This window comes from Sander vitreus, chromosome 7 (assembly GCF_031162955.1).
Source record: "Sander vitreus isolate 19-12246 chromosome 7, sanVit1, whole genome shotgun sequence".
Lineage (NCBI taxonomy): Eukaryota > Metazoa > Chordata > Actinopteri > Perciformes > Percidae > Sander > Sander vitreus.
In genome coordinates this window covers 17,075,886-17,101,668 of record NC_135861.1, presented here as the reverse complement: position 1 = coordinate 17,101,668, position 25,783 = coordinate 17,075,886, and the positions used below count along the sequence as shown (strand labels likewise).

General features: G+C 42.1%; 2 protein-coding genes across 4 annotated transcripts in view; one reads left to right on the top strand and one right to left on the bottom strand.

Annotated features, from left to right (window-relative positions):
* Positions 1-12,457, bottom strand: part of rarga (retinoic acid receptor gamma a) — a 45,274-nt gene extending 32,817 nt beyond the window's left edge. The window contains exons 1-3 of one of the 3 annotated variants that reach the window (XM_078255028.1): positions 12,391-12,457; positions 12,151-12,261; positions 6,080-6,149 (exon numbers count right to left, since the gene is read on the bottom strand). The gene's annotated coding sequence lies outside the window, so the exon portion shown is untranslated. Of the gene's footprint in view, positions 1-6,079; positions 6,150-12,150; positions 12,371-12,390 lie in introns of those variants that run through there. The other 2 variants (XM_078255027.1, XM_078255029.1) reach the window with 2 other exon arrangements.
* A 1,160-nt stretch (positions 12,458-13,617) lies between these two features.
* On the top strand, positions 13,618-25,142 carry nr1d4a (nuclear receptor subfamily 1, group D, member 4a). The gene is made up of 8 exons (XM_078255026.1): positions 13,618-14,242; positions 19,276-19,584; positions 19,681-19,769; positions 19,860-20,004; positions 22,159-22,730; positions 22,823-23,008; positions 23,145-23,355; positions 23,683-25,142. Exons 1-8 carry the CDS (start codon positions 14,221-14,223, stop codon positions 23,877-23,879), a joined length of 1,731 nt encoding a protein of 576 aa, XP_078111152.1. The 5' UTR covers positions 13,618-14,220; the 3' UTR covers positions 23,880-25,142.
* The last annotated feature ends 641 nt before the right edge of the window (positions 25,143-25,783 follow it).

Sequence of the window (25,783 nt, the reverse complement as noted above, 5' to 3'; positions counted from 1 at the left end):
CCACCCCCATCCTGCCAACACAGCCATATTGCCATCTTTCTTTTTCTTTCCTTCTTTCTCTCTGCATGTCTTTCTTCCGCTTATTCAGTCTATCCCTCATCTTAACTACTTTTGATTTTTTTCCCTTTTCTGACCCACCCCACATCTCCTCTATAATCATGTCCTTATACCGAATCCTCTCTCCCCCACCTCCCCCACCTGCACCCCATTTCCATCCATCTACTGCTTATACAACTTGTACCATGACCCTGTGCAGCGGTTATACTGTGTGGCTAACACACAAAAACATCACTAAAGATTTCACAGTGGGCCTAATGGGAGAAGAGGTACAGACTGGAAAAACAAAACTGCCAGCAACGCACAGGCTCTTAATAACACGTGTGTGTGTGTGTGTGTGTGTGTGTGTGTGTGTGTGTGTGTGTGTGTGTGTGTGTGTGTGCGCACGTGCGTGCATGCGTGCGTGTGTGTTATGAGTATGTACTTGGCCAGCGCTTGGCCCGTTTGGGTATCTGCCTCATGAACTCAAACCAGGCTCCATAAAGGCAGCACAATCTGTCTGATAGTGCTGGGAGAGGAGAAAAAGGAAGATGTGTGACAAAAATAATAATTATTATGGATAGAGAGAGAGAGAGAGTAGGACTCTACACATGTGACTTTTGTATTCCCACAGGGGGAAACAACAGTAGATTAATCCACAAATTAAGCTTTAAATGAGTTTCAAGCCACCAGACCCAAGCAGAAAATCCTACCTCAGCACAATAAACTGTAGTGCCACTGTACTTTCACACATATGTAATGAAACAACGACAGAATCTGATTAAGAAAAAACTAGTAGAGTACAGAGAGACACACAGCCTTTTAAAATAGAACACAGTAACTTTACACTCCCCAAACACAATAATGAATTAATAAAAGAGTTGGCGCCAGTGTTTTTTAATGAGTCACATCAGCCCAGCAGCTTTTTACAGAGCCATTTATGTTTTATGTTGGGTCCTGTGGTAGGCTTACTTCGCCAGCCCGTCTGGGGCTATAAGGGGATAAGGGGAATTTGGAGTGACCTCATCCACTGTTACCCAGGGCCAAGTGGGCATGGAGGGCCTCCCTACTTCCCTTGAGCCTGGGGGGCACACAGGAGGCAGAAAGCAGCCAAGCAGGCGAGGAGCAGCAGGGCCGGCTATGAGTGTGTTCACGGCTGCTGCTGCTGCTGCTGCTGGGACTTTCCATCATTACCTACGTCTTAGGGCCTAAGAGGTGCGCTGTAGCAGTTTAAATTTATTTTGGGTGTTTCTGTAAATAGTGGAGTGTTAGGTGAGACCTTACAGTACTTCATCATGTTAAAGTAGAGTCGTTACACTTGAGATAATCCATTGATTTTATTGGTAGAAAACGCTGTGTAGCAAATAAAATGAAATCAATCAAGATGACAATTTGGAGACAGCCCTACAAGAGAAGGCATGCTTAGAGAGAATGAGATTCTCTTGTTTGCTAAAGAGTTTGGATTTCAGCAAAAAAATACGTAGCAGAACGTAGAATTGAGCAAGAGTGGAAGAGAGAGAGAGAGAGAGAGAGAGAGAGAGAGAGAGAGAGAGAGAGAGAACAGTTCCCACAGATTGAATGTCTGTTAAACAAAGGGTATCAAATCCTCTGTGAGCAAAACAACAATTGTGCCTTAACCGTTGTGACGGAGTGAGGCCCCTCAGGCAATAAGAACTGCAGTCAAAAATAACAAATAAATCACGGCATCTCAGGAAGCTCTGCACCACACAACCAAGAAAGGCAGTGGGTTTTTTAGTCAGCACGAGAAACCACAGGTGATTACTCGGCGTATATGAGCAGTATTCTGGGTGCCATGGCTGGCCCGATTTGAAGGAGATTTCTTTTTGCAGTAAGGGAAAAAAACTAAATAAATTTACATTAACTGTGTGTGATGTTGTATTGAGTTATAACTGTATGTTTGTCTTTGTCGATATTTGCCTTTGAAGTCAAATTCAAACTCTAATCCTTCCCCTCTGACTCTTGTGTAGACTTTTTGTTTCTTTTCTGAGCTTGAGTGGGTTTCACACATTTTTTGGGGGGGTTCCTGAACCCCCAGAAGGCCACAATATGCAATTAAAAAAAATATATATATATATATATATCCTGAGAGGTAAAATAAAGAATATATATGTGTCAGTCAGTCCAGGCAGAGCAGCAAGTCAAAACCTTTTCACTGGAAGGAATTGTAAATTCACAGCCTCGAGACAAATCAACTGTACCATGTATCCTGGCAGTGGAAAGCTTGGCAGAATGGCAGAATCACAGAGTCCTCTCACGCTTTTTCCACTTCTGACTTGCCCACTCCTGCTCATTTTTTTGACAGAAAACTGTGCATGTCTTCCAGGCCCTGTCCTTCAATCGTCAACATCACAAAGTGATTTATGTTCAGTAACTTTGTAACGACTTGAAGCAGACGGGGTTATGTTTAAGTTTTGGGTCGTGGGTGAAGTCATACTACCACAGCAGTTAAACAATGATTTTACAGTCTGTGTGTCCTGAGTTGACAGGCTGGCTTTTCCAACCGCTTGGAGCAAAATGTACACTTAGTGTCATCATCACTGCTTAATATGCCCACACAGAGCCATCAGAAAGTGTCTGTGGACTGTCACAGACAAATTTAGATGTTCATATCAAAACATAATGAGAGCGTTATCTGATCTTGTTGCTGGCGTCAGCAGTATTTTGGCAGTGAAAAAAATATCCTCAACACTATTATCTGATGCAAAGCTGACAGCTCACAATTTTTCAACAAGTGGCTGGCTAATGGCTCTGAGAGAGACACCTAGTGACACGACGGTCCAGTGACTCCAAACAAACCGGCATTCCATCGCCTGAAACTTGTTTGACATCTGCCTCTGCAACAATGCAAAGTAGCACCTCTGTGTAATCACTTGTCACTTAAAGAGGTATTGTATTTCAGGAGTGCCACTGGGGGAGAGTCATTATACAATCCTTGTTTTTGTATCTTTAAATCATCTAATGTTTTTTCTTCTTTTTTTTTTTATAAGATTTGTTTTGGGCATTTCAGCCTTTAATGGAAATGACAGCTAGATATGAAAAGGGGAGAGAGAGGGGGAAGACATGCAGGAAATCGTCCAGGTCGGACTCGAACCCTGGACCTTCTGCGTCGAGGCATACACCTCTATAAATGTGCACCTGCTCTACCAACTGAGCTAACCCGGCCACCCTGAAATCTTTTTTTTGTTCTCGCTTTCTTCTCTTTGTTTAAACATAATGTCACAAAACAGGCTTTGTTGACTTACAGTGGTGGAGATAAGTATGGAAAGAGTGAGAAGTCAGTGAGACATAAAACACTTTGTGACATGATGAAGTCATCCCGACAGCTTGCTGTTTCCATGATGTGGTAGAGCTCTTTGGAGTACTCAACATGGAGACTTCAGCAGTGGGTCCAGCAACACAAGGAAACACAACACAAGAGGAAAAGGCAAAGGCAGATGATGGTAGGACATTTTGAGAAATAAAGACAGAGTCAGAGAGAAAGGAAGTAAAGCAAGAGAAGAAAGCTCACAGTGGCAACAATGTGATGGCTACTCTTCGAGATTTGAAAGGTAAAGTTGGTGCTACTAATATGTCTAGTTTTGTAATTACAAAGAGATGATTCACACAGATGGCAATAAAGGTGTTTCCCTTCCTCAACTCAGAGAGAAAACAATCCTTTCTCTGTATAAGGAGATGCATAATGGAGGGGTTTCACCACTGCCGCCGCTTCTAGCCTCGGGAGTCAAAGCAACACTCAAGCAGGCCCAAACACACATATGCAAACCAACACACATTCACAAGATCTTTTAATGAGAGCTTGAAGGAAGGCTGAACATGTAAATCCTTACAATGAGAACCACACACCTGCAAAAATAGACATAGGAAATGGTGTGCAGATAGTTTCCTTGTTAATTATAGTGTGGTAGCAGAGAGCCCCTCGATTCTCCTAAAACCACCTGTCTAACCCCTCCCTACTACTTGAGCTTAATTGCTATAGAAATTCCAGAAAAAGACAGGTATCAACAACTCCCAGATTTACTGCTCAAAGTCATGTCACAAAGACAGACTGTTAGCAAATTTTGCAATACAGAAGTTTTTATGGGGCAACTGTTGTTTCATTGGTTCCCACAAAACCTCAGATGTATCTACACTTAAAAAGTATTATCACATAACACACCAGGTATTGCAATTTTGTAAAAAAAAAAAAAAAAAAATATATATATATATACACACACAGTTTTTTTCACATGTTTAAACCTTGATGGTTTTATTGGAAGAATGATTCTAACAAATGAAATTGTAATTATATATTGTTGTTATTATAACCAGCGTTTCTCCTGTTTTTATTATTTTGTGATGACTTTTAACCTTTTGATCCATGAAATGTCAAAATTTTAGGCACATATACCTGAAAAAACTACTACTAATCAGACCGTTTCTTCTGTGCTTTTGTTCCAAAGTTGTTATTTCCATGGAAATATAGTACATTTAATCAGTATATTATTGCTGATCTGTACTGATAGACAGTATGTGAGTACTGACAGAAGAATTTTAAAGCTGGGCTGTTGCCTGACGTGTAAATATTTACAACAACAAAAATGGGAGAATGTTTTTGGTGAGGCTGATTAAGCTCACATACTCATGATCACAAGTACATGGATCATGAGTAATGACACATACCCATCTGGTGCGTATAACAGCTAGCACAAATAATAATTGATTCCAAACATTGACTAAAGACAAACAGGATGCTGTGACTGAACGCCATGAAGGTAAAGCTGCTCTGCATTGACAGCCTGTCCTCGAAAAAAAGACCCACGGGTGGTGCTCTGGAGGAGGAGGAGGAGAGCAAAGTGATATTACTCTGCCTTAGAGATGAGCTCCATTTCTTCCACTCCAGATGTCACCGACTCAGAGTCAAACTGATAGACCAGATGACAGTGGAGAGGGCAACAGATATCACTGGCCTTCAAGCAGGCATCCCTCACTCAACCGTGTGGGTGTTATTCTTTTTACAATTTGTTTCAATCAAACTGTCCCTCACACTTATGTCAAGTCCACCAGGGGAAATAAGCAGTGGACAGCAGGTGCAAAGCCAAGGCAGTCCAGCTGCAGCGGTTTACCTATTGACCAGTCACTGCTGGAGCAATAAACCAAAACACTGCGGAAAGCTACACTCCGACATCAGGTGCCTGATCATTTGATATCCAAATCAAACAGTACTTAATGCAATGTGTTACACATGGCTGTAACAAGTGAAACCTGTTAACCCAGCACATATGCCAGCATCTATCAATAACCTTCACTGACATGTTGCTAACTATGGGAACACAATGAATAAACTTTCATGTAAACTAAGAGCAGAGTTTCAGACACACCTCACTCCACAGGAATTGGCCTCTGCTGTTTAAAAGGTGGAAAACAATGCTTCTCTTTTCCAAGTGTTCATATGTTGCTTATAATAAAAAAAAAACAGGTCAAGGACTGGTGACTCCTCTGGTGAATACATTCATACACATCAAACACATTCAAGCGTGTACACACTAACACACACACATGTGCTAATAATAAAGAGCTCCATAGGCACTGGGTAACACTTGAAACACTCACTAATAAGCACATATGTGCACACAGGCACATGTAGGCACACATGCTGAAGTATATTTTCATATAAACTCAGTGTCACTCTCACATTAATAAGAAACAAAGACGCTAAAACACTGCATGCAAACGACATGTGTGTTAGGACGCTTTAGTGTTTACACATGAAAGTCTGGTCGGATTGCAGGGCAAACAATGATTAATTGTTTCAAAGCCTCTCAAGACTGAGTGTGCTAAACACACTCAGTCTCTGTCTTCAATTAAAACTGTCGACCCATTCCCAACAAAAATGCAGTCTCTCTCTCTTTCCTTCTCTTTGTTAACAGAGAGAGAGAGAGAGAGAGAGAGAGAGAGAGAGAGAGAGAGAGAGAGAGAGAGAGAAAGGAAGACAAACAATTACTAAAGTTACAGATTCTGAACTTTTAAAAAATAAATTACTCACCCGCTCTAGTGTTGATGAGGCAGACGGACAGATGAAGCAGTTGCCGGAACGGTCCGATGAGCGGAGCTAGCTGGGGGAAAAGGAGAAAACGTTCATCAGAGTCCTTCTGACAGCAAAGACAGAGTAGCAGTGAGTCTCTCTCTCTCTCTCTCTCTCTCTCTCTCTCTATCACTCCTCCTCTCTCGCAGTCTTTACCTCTTAAAATCACTCTTTCATTCCCCAAACACAAGCACACACTCACTCTCTCACTCACTAAGAAATAATTATACTCTCTGATTCATAAAGCCTTCCTCTGTCACGTGACCCAACACTTCAAATATACAGCACATTTTTTCACGAGCCACAAAATGCCTGGAGGGAAGAAAAAGGCCCAGAGAGCTTAAGTTTCTGTTTTTAATTCTCTCTCCCTTCTTTGTCTCTCGGGTGAATTATTTTTTCTCCTTCATCTTCTTGGCTAAAGAGTCGGTTTACCTACAAACTATTTGTGCATGTCGAAATGCGTGAGCTATGACGTTATCTTAGATCGTTCGTGTTTAATCTATAAATTCAGTTGATGTTTGAGTATCCTGAACACAAAAATTATAATGTTTTGATTTCACACAGATGATGCTTTAATGGCAAGCCAATAGGTTTGCTCTACCAAGAAAGTCTAAAGGTCGAGACAAACCGAGCAGACGGCCGACCCTCGGCAGAAAAGGCAGTTGGACTGATCAGTCTCCCCGAGTTGGTCAAAAAAGTGCCTTGGAACACACCAAAGCGACGAGACGTAATACGTCTCCATAACAGCAGGCGGCGCTAATCTGTATTGTCGCCCAAAAATGAAAACCGGCAGCTGATTGGACGAACACGTCACGTGGGTCTGGTTTCTCCAGAAATTCAAAGACAGACTGTCATGGCGGCTTGTTCAGAATACGATCTCATTGTACTAAAATAGTTCACCGAAACGTGTTTCTGAAAACATTTTAAGCGAGAAATAGGCCATACAGTTGCTGAATCTGTCTTCATTTCAGATCGACAAAGGTCAGTTTAAAAGATTTTCGTCAGATTTTGAGAGACTCTAGTAACGCTCATCCCGCTCCTCGTTTCCGGGTTAGCACTCTACCAATCAGATTGGTCATTTGAGTCCGACTGCCGGCAGTGCCCGCCTTCCGATTCAACATGTCAAATCGGCCAAAATGAAGGCCGACGGCCCCTCGGACGGATGACGGTACGGAATACACCGAACAGACTCAAGTCACTGACCTCGCCAGACTGTCCAACGGCCGATTATTGGCTTGGTGTGTCTCGGGCTTAAATAGTTTCACCTAGTCATTTATTCCCAGTGTGATCAATTTATAGAATAATCATGATAGACTTTTGCCCTACTTGTCTGCTCAATACAGGCATGTAGGTGCTGTTTTTGTGTAACTCGTGTGTTTGGCGCTGTGTTTCATTGCTTCTAATTTTTCTGTGACAATCTTCCCACAGCAGTGATAATAAATCACTACCATTATTACTGATGGCACAACTACTGATAGGACTTAATATTAGAGAACGCATGAGAACCCTTGTGAAAATAATTAAGGAAGTTTTGGACACAAAGAAAACTAAAACATAATTTGGCATTCAAAACTGGAGTAAATTTTTTTCAGGATACATAATATCTGTCAACATTCTGCCAAACATTATGCAGTTTGGAAAACATTTTTAAGATCACAAATATTTCAAAAAAACAGCCTGCAGATTCTGGTACCTAAAATCCCTTTAGCGACTCGTGGTGGCACAGCAGCTGCAGGGAAGTCCCGGGTGAGATGGCAGAGCTGTGCAGCAGCAGCAGCAGCGACAGATTTGGGTGTGCCCCTGAACGTGCCCCTCTCTCCATATGAGATCATATGTTTCAGATCTCTGTTTATGTGTTTGTGGTTCTGGGCGTGTGCCCTGTTTTTTTAATGTAATGTTTCTCAAGTTGTTTTGGTTATGAAGAGCACCTCAAACCTCAGAACTGGGAGGAGAGGGCACACCTCTACTGGCATCTCAACAGGCACTTTTACCTCTGCCCCTGCAGCAGAGCATAGATAATCTACACCTTCAGAAGAAAAAAACCCCAAACAAGTCAATTTAAATACATGCATGCTTCTTCAACACTTAAATAAGAAAAATCTAGTCTATTTAATATCTAAACCAAGTGCAGCAAGCATTTTCAAAATAACCAACTTATACATGCACTACTTACATCTAAAACGATGCCCTGCAGGCGTATCGGCCACGCATCACTTCACATTCTCCCAAATTTCACAGTCTGAAGCAGAATTGTCAACCAATGCATCATGCAGAACTTCTCTTTTGGTTTTCCCAGCTATCGTAAATTTACGACCTGATATAACTGCTGCGTATTGTGTTTATAAATCACAAAACTGGCCTGATACAGGCAGAGATCTTATCCCCAAATACACTGACCCCAATATGTCTCCAGGATAAAGTCAAGCCATCATAATAATAAAAAAACACAAGTATTCGGTCTCGCTCTCATTATTCCTATATGTGCTTCCGATCTTTACAGCCACATATGGTCTACAGTAGCCTAGTGAAATGCTCTTTTATACATTTGATGTGGATTTGCTGGTACATAATCTGGGTGAATGAATGGATAAGCAGTGTTGCCTTTTTGCAGAAACCTTATATTCAGGAAGCACAGATCTAAGCCATACTGCAAAAAAGCACTTCAGCTGATCCTTATCTTGTTTACATTTGATTTATGTGTTGCTTATGAGGCCACTAAGGCTAATAGAAATCCCTTAACTGTTTACATAGCAGTACTAAATCAGCAATATGAAAACAATATGAAACAAGAAACTAAATACAGCCATAGGGTGCTGCAAAAACCCTATATTAGCCATTAGAGTGATGTGAACTAACTGTAAAGTGTGAATTTCAAGTCAGTGTGATGCCGATCAGACTGACCGCGACCATGCATTTGTGTCAGAATGTGCAGTTGTTTGTGTGTGTGTGTGTGTGTGTGTGTGTGTGTGTGTGTCAGTGCGCAGGGCATGCTGTGCTCCTTATTAAATTATGACAGTGAGCTTCAGCAGGGATTGTGTTTAGGCTTTGCATATGTGTGTGTGCTCTTACAGCACGCACGTCTGCACTTTTGAATGTATGTGTGTGTGTGTGTGTGTGTGTGTGTGTGTGTGTGTGTGTGTGTGTGTGTGTGTGTGTGTGTGTGTGTGTGCGCGCATGGATGAGTATGAGTAGGCAGTAGCAGCGAGAAGGTCAGAGGTTACTAGTGTTTGTGTTTCAGTGTCAGTGAAGTGTGCTCCAGGCAGAGATTTATGATCATTGTGTCTGGGAGGCTGCAGAGTGGGGGATAATGAAGATAGATCAGGGTGCTATCTCTCTCTCTGGGCACCACTGGAAACATAGCCTATGGCCCCGTCCGTTCTCGTATCATTAACTTCAGCCTGTGACATCACAACGCACTGCCCTGACATCAATCCTGACACAGTGTGCTCTGACAAAAAGTCGAACGCAAGAGAGGCAATTCCTCACAGGAAGTCATCCAGCAAACACAGGCATTGTTTGGCTTTGCAGCTTCTCTGGGTGTGTTTATGAAGATATGAAATATTCATGGAAACATAGTACTCAGTCGTGTGTTTCCACTTTAGATTACCCGTATTTGCATTCACAGAGCCATGGAGCAGAGGCCTGAGGCTCACTGGCAGAGGAAAAGCAGCAAAGGAAAGGAAAGAGAAAGGGGGGATGATGGAGGGAGCAAGAGAGGGAGGAAGTGAGGTTAGAGGGGTTAAAGCGAGATGGAGAGAGGGGGAGGAGAGAGGGGTTGGAAGGCCAGTGGTACAGGGAATGTGAGAGAAAGGGGTGTGAAATAGTAAGAGGGAGGGAAAGAAAACTTCAGGGTGAGATGGAGAGAGGGACGGGTTGTAGAAGGAGAGGAGGGGGTTTGATGGTATTGGTTCTGGGGAGGTGAGAAGGGGCGCAGGGAGCTGGTGCCTGTGGCGGTAGGTTTTAATCAGTAACAAGATGCCTGTAATGAGATCACTATTTCCCCACATTCAGATTGATGTCATGTGAAGTTTGGTGCCACACTGAGACAGGCAGGGGATGTAGGGCGAACACACACAAGACATGTTTGCACACACACATTCAGAAACACACACACACACACACACACACACACACACACACACAAATATACACTTGCACTTTCTTGGTTACAGACTTAAACACACATCTTGTGAAATGAAGGAGCTCATTCATCCAGGCTGGCAAAGTGCGCTCATTTCGAGTCCAACCGCCTTGAAGTAAAAACATACACAGAAGAATACTACTCACAGGAAAATGAGTTACTCATGGCAAAAGAGAAAACTATGTGTTAGGGACCGAAGGGCATATACCACTATGTACTCCTCTAACAAAAACAAATGAGCACAAAGCTTGGAACAGTTAGAGAGCCAAAAGCGTTTTTACTGCAAAAGAAACTAAGGGAAAACAAAAGGGGGAAAGGGAGGGAAAATAAAAAGAGAAGAGTGTGTGTGTGTGTGTGTGTGTGTGTGTGTGTGTGTGTGTGTGTGTGTGTATGGTTTTTGTGCATATTTTGGGGTGCATTCAGAGGCTGTCGACACAGCTACCAGCGTGTGTGCCAGCACATGAGCGCTCTGCCTATTCCCCAACATGTGTGCCACTGAAAGGTGAACGGCTCTCCTGTCTATACTTTCCTCAAAAAAATCAGCCATGATGTCACCATGAACCCATCTTGAACCCACCTCTGTCAAAAAGCATTACTCCAGCCCTCCCTCTCGCCGTTTTCTGTTCCACCTCTCTCTTCTTTACGCTCCGCTCCTGCCTCTCAAATTCTTCACTGAGCTCCCATTCTTTTGTTTTGCTCTTTTTCATATTTCCGTATTCTTCAACATTTCCCCTCTCCTGTCCATGTCTCTTTTCTCTCTCCCTCCTCTCTTACTGAAGCACACAAACTTTTTTTTTTTGGCAAGTGTGGTCTAATTGAATCACCAAAAAGTGCAGCCGTTTGCCAAAAATGCCAGGATGTTCTGATTATCATAAACTTTGTTTAAGCTGTGGTTTTACAAAAAAATCCTCTGAGTACATGACAGAATGCCAAAAAAATAAAAGCAGAAAAGAACGAGGAATAGTGGAGAATGCAAATGAAAGAGGGGAGAGGGAAAGAGAAAGAACACTGGGGAAGAGAGGGGTGGTGGGGGCAGCGAGAAGGCAGCCAGAGAGCCACATATGGAAGTGATTCTGTAATTACTGCAAATCTGTGAGCTCAAAAGGAAAGGTCTTCTTTTCCATGCCTCCTTCCCTGCACATAAAACTGCCCTTGTGAGAAAGTTGGGCACTAAATACTGAGCAGGAAACATGAAAAAAAGTTTTCATTTGCTTTTGGCATGTTTGGGTGGTATATTAAATATGTATATGGTACATGTTTCGTATGATAAGAGTCTGCTTTTGCTATTTTTCTGCCCAGAAGAAAAATCCCTGCTCCATGAGGCTAATTCCACAAAGTCTGGAAAGGTTTCTGCATTCTTTACTCATTTGCTTTGCTTTCCTGAGCTTAATCACCCGTCCTGGAAGCTAATCTAAAACAAACTGGGGGGTTCCGCCTGGAATGAACTGAAGTCTCTCATCAGCAACACATCTAACTGACATCATTCACATAAAGCACACATTCAATAAGGTGCGTGAAGGGGGGGGTTAAGGGATGGGTGACAGACATACAGACAAACACTTGAAGAAGACTGTCTTCTAAGCCTCAGGGAAAGCAGTGCAGGTGTGTATGTTGGCAACGACTTCTGTTCTGCTCAGTCCCCAAACAGTTTCAGCAGCCTCTAATTATCTCGTGCCCTGCCATAACGTGTTCTCATGATGAGTGCTCACGCTCACACACACACACACACACACACACACACACACACACACACACACACACACACACACAAACACACACACACACAGGCCTACAGTAAGTACACACCCGGATTGACGCAGCTTTTGCTACGTTTATCCTTAGACACATTCAATTAATCACGACATGATTTATGTAAAGTACACAATCCTACCTTCTTCGCCTAGAATAGCGTAGCCTATGCTTCGGCTTCAAACGCGAGCGCATTCCCCCCGAAGTTTGAACCATAAATAGTGGATGACAAGCGCACGCACACCGAAGTTTTCTGTTAAGGAGACAAAACAAAGTCAGGGACAGTCTTCAGATGGATCCTCCACATCAGCACAGCAGCTTGTAAAGATCACGCCATTTGGTCTCATGCTTCAGAGATCATTTCAGTCATATGTCAGATTACCTTCGTTTGTTGCCAATCCGTCATTGTGTCCCGGACTGCAACTCAGGGGCGTCGATGGGAGCTACAGTGCGTGGAGATTTCTGGCACTGTGACTCCCCCTAGTGACTGAAAGGAGGACTACAGCACATGTCCTGTCAATGAGGATAAGACTGAAACCCCACAAACAAATAAACAAATATTTACTTAAGAAAATAACAAAATACATAAGTAAGTCAAGATGGATGTCGGCTATGTAAATCAATACTAAATGTGCTATTTCTGGCGTTCTAACGGAGCCTATTATTTCTAACGTTGAGCAAATCAAAAACATGTAATGTAATAATAATAATAATAATAATAATAATAATAATAATAATAATACAAACTATTACTTTTATTACAGCTTTGTATAAAAACCATTACATTAGATTCCTGGTAAAAACCTGATAATAAAAAAGCAAACATTAATTTACCAGTGCTAAGTATTTATGTCTTACAATTGAAAATGTTGATAACCTTAGACATTTAGGCAATATTGTGTCATTTTTTAAGTGAATCAAAATTGTGTTTAGAACTTTATGACAAAGTCGTCATTTGACGTATAAAAACTATAATTGTTTGTCTGCAATATCAACATTAACTCAACTAACTTGATCAATCGATCTTGTTTATGTGTCAATGCCATGAATTGTCACTGAGGGGCGCTTTCCACAAGCTGTGAAAAGTTGACCTGCATGTTCAGAGTCACACAGCAAAGTTTGTTGCTGACAGAATGTTATAAAAACCTATTGTTGCGCAAACTGATTTTAAAATTAGGAGTAGGATGAAATGACTGTAAAAAAAAAAAATAATAATCAAATATGTAATTTACATTTCAATCAAAATCTAAATTTCAGCCGAAATTGAGTGTTAACATACTGTTCGCTCCAACAACATGTTGTTGGCATGACAAAGGTTGCGCTTCTACAGTTTCCCTGGCACATGTTGCTTGGCATGATAATGTTTGGAATGTCGAATAGTGTTTTGCAACCGTTTGCAGCACTGCTTGTCAGAAAACAAGCAGTCACGGTGAGCCACGCCTATTGTCCATGTGTTTCATCCTCCAATCTCCATCCCTGCACACCACACGCTCCGTATTTTGCATAAAATGTGTATCAGTAGGGCAGCGCTCTCCCCTGCACATGCAGAGAGCACATGTAGCGTGGCTTTACTGAACACATAGTCTACCACGGTCGAATAAGCGCATCAAACTCCCCTCCGCTCCAGATCCCTACCAATGAAAACGCACAAAAGCGTGAAGGAGAGAGAGAACGGACTCCGCGAGATACAGAGTGAGCCAAATCCCACACAAACAGACACAACCCAAGTTATGCGAACGAAAGGGCGGTCACATTTCCTACTCACAAGCAAACGTGGTTGATGTGGGTGTTTGTATCAGTGTGTGTGTGTGTGTGTGTGTGTGTGTGTGTGTCAAGTCTGACAGCGTTCACAGATAAGATGACACTATTTTCTTGGAATTCATGAGAATCTTTTAATCTCCGCTCGTACAACATCCCAGCAGAGGCGCAGTATCCTGAGCACAGAAGGCATCCATATAGCCTATCTTTGAGAAGACCAGTCTGTATTAGCTAAAAGAAAGACACATCTCTACAATTTACTGGGGAAACAACTTTACGCGCACTGGAAACATTTCCATCACTTCTTCCCTTTTTTGCGCTCCGTGAGCAGGTGTTTCACGCAAAGCTGTTTTTTTTTTACTTTCTCCTGTCTTCAAAAGACTTTTGCTCCAGTCTGACATTCACGGACGTCTATCTTCAAGCCTGTTTAAATTGATCGACATCAGCAAAAGAAATGGATAACAGCCCTGGTGGTGGTAAGATTAACCAGTAAAACCATTATAATAGCAATGCTGATTTAGACACAAGAGTCAGAGTTGATTAACGGGTCATTGTTTAGCGTTTGTTCATGTTTTTGCCGACAATCAATAGGGGAATAGGCTAGGCTACTATTTAGCTTTGTCTAACTCAACATAAACCTTAAATAAAACTTTAATTTAAATGTAAGAAATATTTAAGTGTCATTTCCATTATTTAGGCTATTATTTGATTGTGTAAAACATGTAAACACTTTTATTTATGTGCATAATTGGCAATTGTGCAACCTATATGTGTGAGTTCTACCATGCATAGGTGAACGTATGTATTGAACGAATGTATTTTTACAAAAGTGTCTAAGTTCTGTTTTATTGGTTTATGTATATTTGCACGAGTTCGCTTCTATTTAATCACGTCAATTTGTTCCTAAATTCAATAAAAGTACAATGACTGTAAGACTTTACGCAAACTTGTCAAAAAAGTTGCTGCACTGCGTTCAAATGTTAAAACGCAGCGCCTGGACTGACAACAAACCGCGACATATGTGAGACTTCCTGTTCCATAAAAACAAACTCACGTGGAGCTACATACACTGGCTGTCACATAATCATAATCTTTCAGAGCCAGAACTTTACAAACAAACTTTGGAACAAAGAAACGTTGGTGTAAAGGGCGTGTTTGTTTCTAAGGTCATCGCTGAAGTGCCTGCAGCATAAAAAAGACTTCCACCCGTTAAGTGGTATTAGCGCTTTGTCGAGGTCAGCCAAAAGTACACATGCTTTCTGCTTTCCTCTCGTAATTGACGGTGAATCCTTTACAACAGCGGCAGTCACGTTCCAGCACAGGTGATGGGCACCATGCTTATTTTAGTTTTAAATGGCAGTGCATCTTTTAACTTTCCATCAGTCTTTTGTAATTTTTTTCTTCCTCTCACGATCTAAATCTAAATGACCACCTTGAACTGGTTTCCCTGACCTTGAACGTTTCAATAAGTAATTGGAATGCACATGACTTCATTTCCCTCATGAGGTCAGTGCAGTGATTTTAACAAAGATCATAACTGGGCAAAAATATGGCTGCAGGGACTGTATGGCTCATAAAGTCTAGATCAAAAGAGAGAGAGAGAGAGAGAGAGAGAGAGAGAGAGAGAGAGAGAGAGTTGACTCAGAGCCCCTATTTCACCTGCAGAGATGATTGGGTTGTGGGGTTGCATGCAAATGCAGAATTTACACAAAAGATGATTGTATGAGTCAATCATTAAATTGCATTTCTTATATGCCAAATACTGTAGATCAGATATATACTGTCATAACAGTTGGCCTATTATGTATTTCATCATCGTATAAATGTAATGGGGAAGTTTAGGATCAGTTGTAACAGTTTAGTCCCAAATTAAAAAAAATTTAAAAAATCAGTAAAAAAAAAAAAAAGTAGTTTAATATTTGAAAATGTATAACTGCACCTTCAATATGCAAAATGCAAGATGACTTTTGGAATTTGTAGCCTATTTGCCAAAATGAATAGTTTCATTAAACTTGTAGGCTATAGCCTACATCCTTGACCTCATGTGAGGGTCAAGTATTGTGTGGGTGTCAGTTGTAACAAGTAGGCTATTTAGTCTTTCTTAACACCAATAGTAAATTGAGATTACATGTAGCTGCTGCTAAATTATGCTCATCTTAAAAAACAAACCAATTTTCCCATGAACTTCGTGCAATAAGTTCTCACTCACTACTACCTCTTCTGACACTCTGCCAGTAGAGGTTTTCTGCAAAGGAATGAAAGAAACTGAGTGGTACAACTGACCTCTTCCAACTGAACCCATTCTCTCATAGTATAGCCATCTAAAATATAAAAGGAGATTTTAAGAAAACAACTAAAGTGTATGTTAAACATCTTAATTCACCAGTAATAAAGTGATTAGGCTATATATTAGAGAGGAATGCTATTATCATATGCATTTCCTCACAAACTTGGCCCTGGCTGCCTACTGCAGCGTCTGGCTGACAGTGCAGGCGGTGCTGCTGCTGGTGCACAGTCAGACCACCTAGCCGCATAACACGCTGCTCCATTTAATTTGGCTGTTTAATTATAAGCCCCTGTCGGGCTGTGGAAGGACTGACTTCTGGCTGGAGCGCGCAGCTTCATGTCTTCCCAGTGAACGCTCGGTCAAAAGCCTCCTCACGTGCCTTCCCTCGCAGAGCCGCGTGCAACGCGTGAGATGCCTACCGGGGCCCTCCTCCCGCCGCTTCCTAGCACGGACTTTTCTGTGCTGATGCCGCCTGCGGTGATGGTGAGCTTGGTCAGTGGGTCAGCGATTCCATGCATTAACTGTTTTCTCTCTGGTCACGTTTTCCCGCCACATGCGCATTTTGCTTGTATTGAAAGCACCAGTGCGGTAAGCTGACTCGATTTTGACTGTAACATATATCCCTCCCTCAACTCATCGTTTCAGGGAAAACATCTGCTAAGGATGTGTTTCAGCGGTAACGTGACTCTGTTAAACACATCTGTCCTGTCATCCGCTGCTTTCTACAAACGATGCTGAAACAGATAGCGGATTAGAAACATTGAGAGGCTGCATCTTTGTTGCGGATAAAATCGCACAATCCTGAAAAGGAAGTTTTTCAACATTTGACATTAAGCAATTGTAGCCGCCACAATTGTACAACCCAGACTATTAGACTATAGATTTAAAAGCATATCCTGGTGTTTATAAATTAGCCTATTATCGACTGTGTTCAGTTCTGTTCCTCATGGTAACTGCATATGATGCAGCGTCAGTTTGGAGAGATGCTGGAGGTGCATACACACAATTCTACCAAGTTCCTGTGATACTGACCTACTTACACAAGTCTGAGTCTACTGAAAACACCAAAGCAGTGCTTACAGGTTGACTGTGTTCAGTAGCACAACTCTTTCTATCGGCCATTGCCTAGGCCTATATTCTACATTATTTCCTATTATTGCATAATAAACACTGCATGGCTTTATCCATAAGAAAGAAAACCACACATATGCCATGTTAATTAACTTTACACCACAAGGGCAAATAAACATTATGGTCACCTTAACTGCAAGCTATCTGTGGCTGCCTATCCATGTCCCGCATTATAAGGTGAACAAGTGAAAGTAAGAAAAGGACAAGAGAGAAACAGGGAGGACAGGAGCTGCTGTGCCACTGCTCATGTTTCTCTGCCTGCCTCCAGATTAGTATTTGCACGGGTAGGCTAAGCTTAACATGGGCATTAAGGAATTTAATGTATTTGAAATAAATGAATACATGTAAAATTGTTCAATTTAGAAGTTGATGCCGTTTTAGTCTTAATATTAGGCAATGTTAGCATTCTTAATGTTCTGCAATGTTTGCATTAAAAACAGCAAACAACAATATCATTATGCTATGTTTTCCCTCAACCATGCTGAGGACTGTGGACAAATGTCTTCTATAACCATAAGGGGTGGCAAAATGCTATAATAATAAATGTAAGAAAAAGGGAGTCTACAATGTTTATTGTAATAACCTTTTGACTTTGACACTTGACACATGCAGGTTTTATAGTGTCCGTCCAGCACTACTCAAAAAACAGACTGTAAAAGGGATTGTTAATTGACACAGTGGCTGTAGGAATCATTCATAGGAAATGGCTGTAGCCTACATGTGAGTCTTCAGGTAGGCATGCAATGTGTCTGGGTGGATTGGGGTTTGGCCATGACTGTGTGCATATGAGCTCAGGAAGAGGTAAGGCTCAGGCCTGCATCTGCTGGGTCTGTGTATGGCTCTGGCTTGAGTCAACAAAACACCAACACTTCTGGGTGAGGGATTATCCAAACATTAGAGCTGAAACCAATACCTTGTGCAGCATAGGGCAACACACAACACAGGGATGCATGATAATTATGCATGATTTACATAGCCTATACAAGGCTGATGGGTTAAACCACTGTATGACAAGATTTTTGGAAATTATTTCATTTGAGTTGTATGTGCCAACCAATAATTAATGACGTTTTAAATTGGACAAATCATTTTGAATATTAATTTAACTTGTATTATAATTTGTCATTAAACGTGTCTCTGCTGAACTCTAACTGTCTACTGAGTTGTTAGTATAGGCTATTATTGCACCAGTCCAGTCCATACAGTTGAGGCTTTTCCTTTGCAAAAACGTGACTCACATTCTCCGACTGTCAGTGGCGCAGGAAGAGCAGTGGCTGAGACTTAGTGCCACCTCACGCCCGGGGAGCTTCCCAGTCAGCATGTGTTTGTAAACACAGATCTGACTTCAGATTGTTGTGTCACGAGACTGCGGATTTGGCAGTAACCGTGTCAGGAGACCATGCATGTGAGGCAGCGGTCAGGTGTTGTGCTGTTAGCTGACGCTGGGCACGGTGCCAGGGAATCGAGGCTATTATTGGAGCGGAGGAAGCAGCAGACCCCGCAGACACGTGAGGCCATATCTCAGCTCGCATGACGAGAGAGAGAGAGAGAGAGAGAGAGAGAGAGAGAGAGAGAGACTTCAGAAATAGCCACAGCTGGACGATATATATATAAAAAAAACATTCCACATATTTACACGGTTCCTATAGGGTATAAATACTGCATTAGCATGACGCAGGAATTATTTTCAAAAAGTAGCTCTTCGTTGGTGCTTCTACCAGAAGCCTGCCTGTTTTGTTGCTGTGCTACCAGCAGTAGGCTATTTTTAGCGCTCACTTTCTTCTTTACTTCAACATTACGCCCATTGCGCTAAAGGATGCGGCAACGCGTTGACTGATGCCAAGAAATTGTGCAATTAGCCTACATCACATTGCATCCAAAGTTGTAGAGTAGCTGAACGGGTTTTAAGGAAATATGGATGACCAACTATCACATGTATGGGGCACACAAAATAATAACAATAATGTCACTTCTTATCAATATGTGAATGACGCATGCTTGAATTATAAGTTTTTACTCAACTTTTAATCACCTGCCCCCAAACTCTCAGCTCAGAGGTCTGATGTCCTCCATTATTTCCCTTGTCTGCAGGAGTCATCCTGTATGCAGGGTCCTCTGGCACCTCCAGTCCCAGCCCCGGCAGCCCTGGCAGCCCCTCCAGTGGGTACCAGACACAGTCACCTTCTTCACACTCCCAGCCCTCATCACCAGAGGAGGGTGCCTTCACAGAGATTGGGGCGTTGAAATGTAGGGCAGCTGGGTGCACCACATCATCCTCCAAACTGATATTCCAGTTCCCAGAGGTCTACAGTGCACCCCCAGTGGCAGCCACTCCACAGCATACCTATGCACACCCCATTGCAGGAAAGAGGCCATGTGGGTTCACAGGAACTTTCACAAGTAAATGTTTCCTTACTGTTGATATGCATAAAGCTATTATTATACCTTGATTGAAGTTTTTGCAGCTTATCTAACAATCGGTTTACTCTTCCTCAGAGACCGGTGGAATGGTCCTGCTTTGCAAAGTCTGTGGGGACATTGCATCTGGTTTCCACTATGGAGTCCATGCATGTGAGGGTTGCAAGGTAAGCCCCTGATCAGAAAATGACATGGAGTGATTCAACAATATGTTGCTTTTAGTGCAGCAGTTTCACGTGATTTCTTTTTCGTTTCAGGGTTTTTTCCGTCGCAGCATCCAGCAGAACATCAACTACAAGATGTGTGTGAAGAATGAGAACTGTCTAATCATGCGCATGAACCGCAACCGGTGCCAGCACTGCCGCTTCAAGAAATGCCTCTCTGTTGGCATGTCAAGAGATGGTGAGACATCCTCACACATTTTTAAGGACCTCATGCAGTTCTGCCAGAATGCCACAGTGCTCTGATTAGCCAAAGCAGCAGGGAAATGGATGGCCTGAAAGAGGCACAGTACTCATATGTAGGTCTGTTTGAAAGATGTAATGCGGAAGGACTTTTGAGGTCATCGTGCCAGTAGCTCAGTCACTTCATCAGCAGACTTGCACCTGCCTTGCCCTTCTACAGTGTCACTACACTGCCAAAGCTTACAATCTGGCTTTGAATTACTCTCTTAAGTTTCTAAGTGTCTTTCTCCTGCCCTTTGCAGCATCCTCCCACAATACTCTTAACTCTTTGCTCTTGTTTAGTATAGCCTCTCCCCCCCACGTCCCCACCATGTTCCCTCAGCTCTCTTGCATCTCCCTCTCAGACAGTGATTTATGAGGAGAGGAGCCTTGAAGTCCCCGAAGCTATCTATCATCTGGAATACTGCAGCAAACACAGGAATTATTTTAGGAAATTGGAACAGGGTCAACTGGATTACCTTGTGTATGCCCATGGAACATCTTACTGCAATTAATGAGGGATAGGGCAACAATTAAGCAAGGGATGCAGAAAACAGTTGTGACAGACTTTATCAGGCGTAATGCTCACATCACCGAGTTTTAGTTTTGAACACTGATTGATCACCTATCATCACAGATTAAGGAAACAGCTGGGCTGACCTAGAAAAACAATACAAAATTGGGCCTATAGTGTACTCATACATCATGACCTACTTGGTGTATTCTGCCTGCCTTCTTACTCTCAGTGTGGTTTCTGCTTATCTCCACCCTCCAGTACATTCTGCATTGCCTAATCTAGTAAATAGGTCAGTGTTATTTCGGCAGGTGTTTGACACTTTTGCTTCACAGAGAAAATAGTGTGGCAAAATGCATGTTAATAAGAGAACAAACAGTCAGGTCGACCCTCTTAGAGGAGACTGCCGAAAGTGTTGAGGACCACAACCTAGAAACCCTTTTTGCTCTGCTTCAATCATTACAAAAACAGGAAAACCGCATGCAACTGCCTGCAGCCCACAATAAATAGTACACCCAGATTTCACACCAGGCAACTGTGTGACTTTGGCTCTGCAGTGTAGGAGAAATCTTAAGTCCGTTAGCATGATGGCACACTTTTCTTCCTCTAACCAGAGCATAATTTTTAGAGCGACAACTCACTAGTCCACATTTGTTTCTTTTTAACCATGTGAAAGGGATTCATCTCATGCCACATTACTGGCCCCATCCTCATCAAGGGATCCTACTGGCAATGAACAGATTACTGTATATTTGGTAAACATAGCAATATCTACTGTGCATATTACAGGACCAAGCAAATCAACTCACTTGACCCAACACTGTAGCTTTATGTTTTCATGTAAAGTGCTTATGTTTAACAAATGGGTATAACAGTACATTGCTTTACAAATATTATTGCTGCTATGCAAAATGATCTGCTACACTTGAAAGATTCAGATATGCTACACTTGCAAAAGTCTTTGAAGCTGTACCAGCTGAACTTCTGCCTTATCTAACGCCACCTTGCACACACGCACAGACACACGCTCACTCACTTTCCATGCATCACAGCCTCACACGTCAGTCCTCTTTATATTCTTACTACTGTGTCAAGCCCACCTCTTTTTTTATCCTTCTCTCTCCCATAATCTCAGTGCCAGTGACATCATGCTCATGTTGCCCCACTGCCCTACTTACAAATGCAGGAAGGGAGTGGGAGAGGAGGGTGACAGGGGTTGATAGAGGAAAGGATGAGGCAGATGGTAGCAGGGGGTCTATGAATAGCCTCTTCAGCTGATGGTTACTGTGGGAAGGGGGATGGGGATATTGGTGAAGAGGGAAGTTTCATCTCACAACTTACTTGATTCTCCTTAAAATCATTCAACACTTTAAGAGATGTCGTGCTTTTGATGTATGCGTGTGTATAAAGAGGTGTAAAAGGTAACTTTCGCCATGCTTAGCTTTCATTTATAGTCACCTTTAACAGTAGCAGTCCTGTCTTTCCTAAAGGGCACCACTGTATAGCAAAAAACAAACAAACAAATGTGTCTAGTGTAAATGTCCATGTTGTCACAATGACTGAGAGCTGATCTGTCCTCACTGCTTGTGTCTTCCCTAGCTGTGCGTTTTGGCCGCATCCCCAAGAGAGAAAAGCAGCGACTTCTGGATGAGATGCAGAACTACATGAACAGCCTAAATGAGTCAGCTGCTGTGGACGTGGACTCACCTTCAGCGAGGGACACTCCCAGCACCCCAGAAGATGGCAACTCAAAAGAGGCCATTGGCGCCATCTCCAGAGCCTACCGTGACATCTTCACTAGCAGCAACAGCCAAGGGAGAGCAGCCGAGAGGGCTAACATCACCCCCAACAACAACACGTTTACCTTTTCTCAGGATGCCAGTTTTACCCAAGTCTCCTCTCTCCCCACCTCCGCCCAAAGTTATCAGTCTTGCCCTGTTGCGGCTGCCACTCTATGCCCAGCTATCCCTAACGACAAACAACCTACGTTTCACAATGTGGACAACAATCGTTACACCTACTTAGTGTCAACAAATCAGAATCATGATCAGTTTAACAGTACAACCTCTCAAAGGGGCAGCTCTGCCAATAATAACAGTTTTCGCAATGCAGGAAGTACCCAAAATCAGCCATCCTGCCCATGGAAATTAGCTTCAGGAGCTAAAGTGCTGGTAAGTTCAGGAAGCATACTAAATTAGATCAAGACTCTTGTGATACATCTTGTCTGACAAACAACTTATGATTCTTTCTGTCTTTCTCTAAGGCCTGTCCTCTCAATGCGTGGCCTGTGTCAGGGGCAGAGCGCACGAGTCAGGAGATATGGGAATCCTTCTCGCAGTGTTTCACTCCTGCTGTCAAGGAAGTGGTAGAGTTTGCCAAGGGCATCCCAGGATTTCAAGAGCTTAGCCAACAAGACCAGGTCATGTTGCTCAAATCAGGCACCTTCCAGGTAATGACATACATTTCAGATGATTTATTTAAAATATGTGACTCCTTCTTTGTAAGTCCAAATGTATTACTGATGCGAGTATTTGTCTCAAACTCTTTTTGTTCCTCTATTTTTTCTCTGTTTCGTGTTTGTTAAGGTTCTGATGGTGAGGTTCTGCACCTTGTTCAATGCTGAGGAGCGTACAGTGACCTTCCTGAATGGCCAAACTTACCCCCTGTCCACCCTGCAAGCTTTGGGCATGGGCTCTCTGCTGGACGCGATGTTTGAGTTCAGTGAGAAGTTGAGCTCCCTGGGGCTAGAGCCTGATGAAATGGCACTCTTTATGGCTGTGGTTCTGGTCTCTGCAGGTGAGAGAAAGGCACTATTTACTAGTGATGGTCAAATGAAGCTTCATGAACCATTTTCTTTATTTTCTGAGCTCACTAGATGGTGCTCTCTGTTCAAAGAAAAAGGTTAAAGGAATGGCAATTCGGTGTGTTTTCAACCCTTTGTTGAAGAGAGAGCCCCATCTAGTGGGCTCAGAAAAAAGAGAAAATGGTTCACGAAGCTTCATTTGGCCATCACTAATATTTACTTCACGAGTAGGAAAACAGTGACAAAAGCTGGTAATGAACCAATAATGCAGTAACTGTGTCTGTCAACCATTCACACTGGCATCCCTCTATGCTCCTCAGATGGTTCTGGCATCTCTAACATGCGGGCTGTGGAGCAGCTACAAGAGGGTCTGATCCGTGCCCTACGGTCACTGATTACTCGCCGTCGCCCAGATGACAGCACCCTCTTCCCCAAACTCCTCCTGCGCCTACCAGACCTGTGCACCCTCAACAACATGCACTCCGACAAACTGTTGGCTTTTCGCATTGACCCTTGAGCAGGCCGCTTGTTCACAGAGACACAAACTGTTTTACAGAATACACGGTCCACCACACACACATGCACTGATTTTATCTACCAAGGACAGGACTTCCTTGAAAATTGAGAAACAAGGAATTGTGCAATCTAAGGGGTGGTTTTCAAAAGGATAAATAAGGGCAGTAGCGGACATATATTTGACTCACTATTGATCTTAATGCTATGTTTTGGGACAAATAAACACACAAACTCATGTATACACATAAACCTCAACAACTCTTGAGACATGATTCCAGTATTATCATATAGATTTAGTATTACCATTCTGGACAAATCATGTGTGCACTTTCTCATTATATCAAGTGTACTTAAGAATAAAAGCCAGTTTACTTCTGTGTATTCCTTAAGACGTACAGTATCGACAGGCCATCACTAAGCAGCTGCTGAAAGACAGTTATTACTTAGGGACCATTATTGGTGACTGACTATGTCAGTATGTGTTCAAGAGAAAGGGAACCTGTATAATAATACATAGCGAAATCTGAAATATTAAGGCAATTGTGTATCAATGTTTCACAAACATACCATCTGCATTAGTACAAGAACGAGACCAGTATTTTAATGTGTCACTTGTACACAAGGGGATGCATTCTGTCTCATACGATTTTTGACTAATCTTCCAGAAAACATTTGGCACACCTTGGGTTTAAATATGCCAACTTCATAAGTCAATGGCATTTTGTATTATTTCACAAAAATAGTGTGTCTGCGTCACTATATCGTATAACAACGACTGATGGAGGAGCCCCATGCATGTTGGGTTTATTAATTACTCTATTTTTTTTTTTGCTGTAAATATTATGTTACCCTATGTCTGTGTATCAATGACTGAATTGATGTGATGGATTGGACAGATGAGTTCGGTATAAAGAAGAATGTACTGACCTTGGTGGGGGTTTGACCATGCCAAGGGGGCTTTGCACAGGAGAATATTTAGTAGGGATTCTCTGATGACTTCAACACACTTCCTGCTATCAGATGATGTAACCAACCAGCATAATCCCTGAAATCACCAGCACTCACTCCACATGCACCCAGCTTTCTCTGCCCCCAATGTCTGTCATACAAACACAAGAGATATTTTTGGGTGAGAGATATTATTTGATGGGTCTTCTCACTGTTTGCTTGTTTGATTAATGCTGACTGAGCATCTTGTACATTTTGTAAATATTTCTTCCTAAATAGAAATTATATAATGATATAAAGTTTGAATTATGTATTATTTTGCTTGTGTGTCATTTTATGTGTCAATTCAGGCAAAATGCAGTAAAGAAGATTTGGTTAGGACAAGCAGTGGAAAGTAACTAGGTACATTTACTCTAAAGTATCGTACTTACATACAATTTTGAGGTAGCCTACTTGCTGCTTTTATGCTGCTTTATTCTTCTACTCTACATTTTAGATGGAAATATTGTATGTTTTACTCCACTACATTTATTTAACAGCCATATTTAACTAGTTACTTTGCAGATTAAGATTTCACATAAAACATAGTATTATAAAATATAATGCATTTTAAAGATTAAACCACTGGTTCCCAATCTTTTCTACTTTTTGATTTCCCCTCAAAGTTCTTGCATAGTTTCATTTCAATAATGTATTAAGGTCCAAAAGGTACAATCACTGAATATTTCACACACAAAAAAATAAAAGATTAAAAATGGTCCAGAAAATAAATACAAATGTGTGCAGCTGAGCTTTGTTTTTCTTCTTCTTTCCTCTCCCATTAAACATTTCATGACCCCTCAGATTTATCTTGGAGGAGTCCCACTCCTAGGTTAGGAACCCCTAGACTAAACTACCCGAATTGTAAATAAGAAAGTTAAATCTTTCTCCACCTCAACCAGCTACAATAAAATGCTG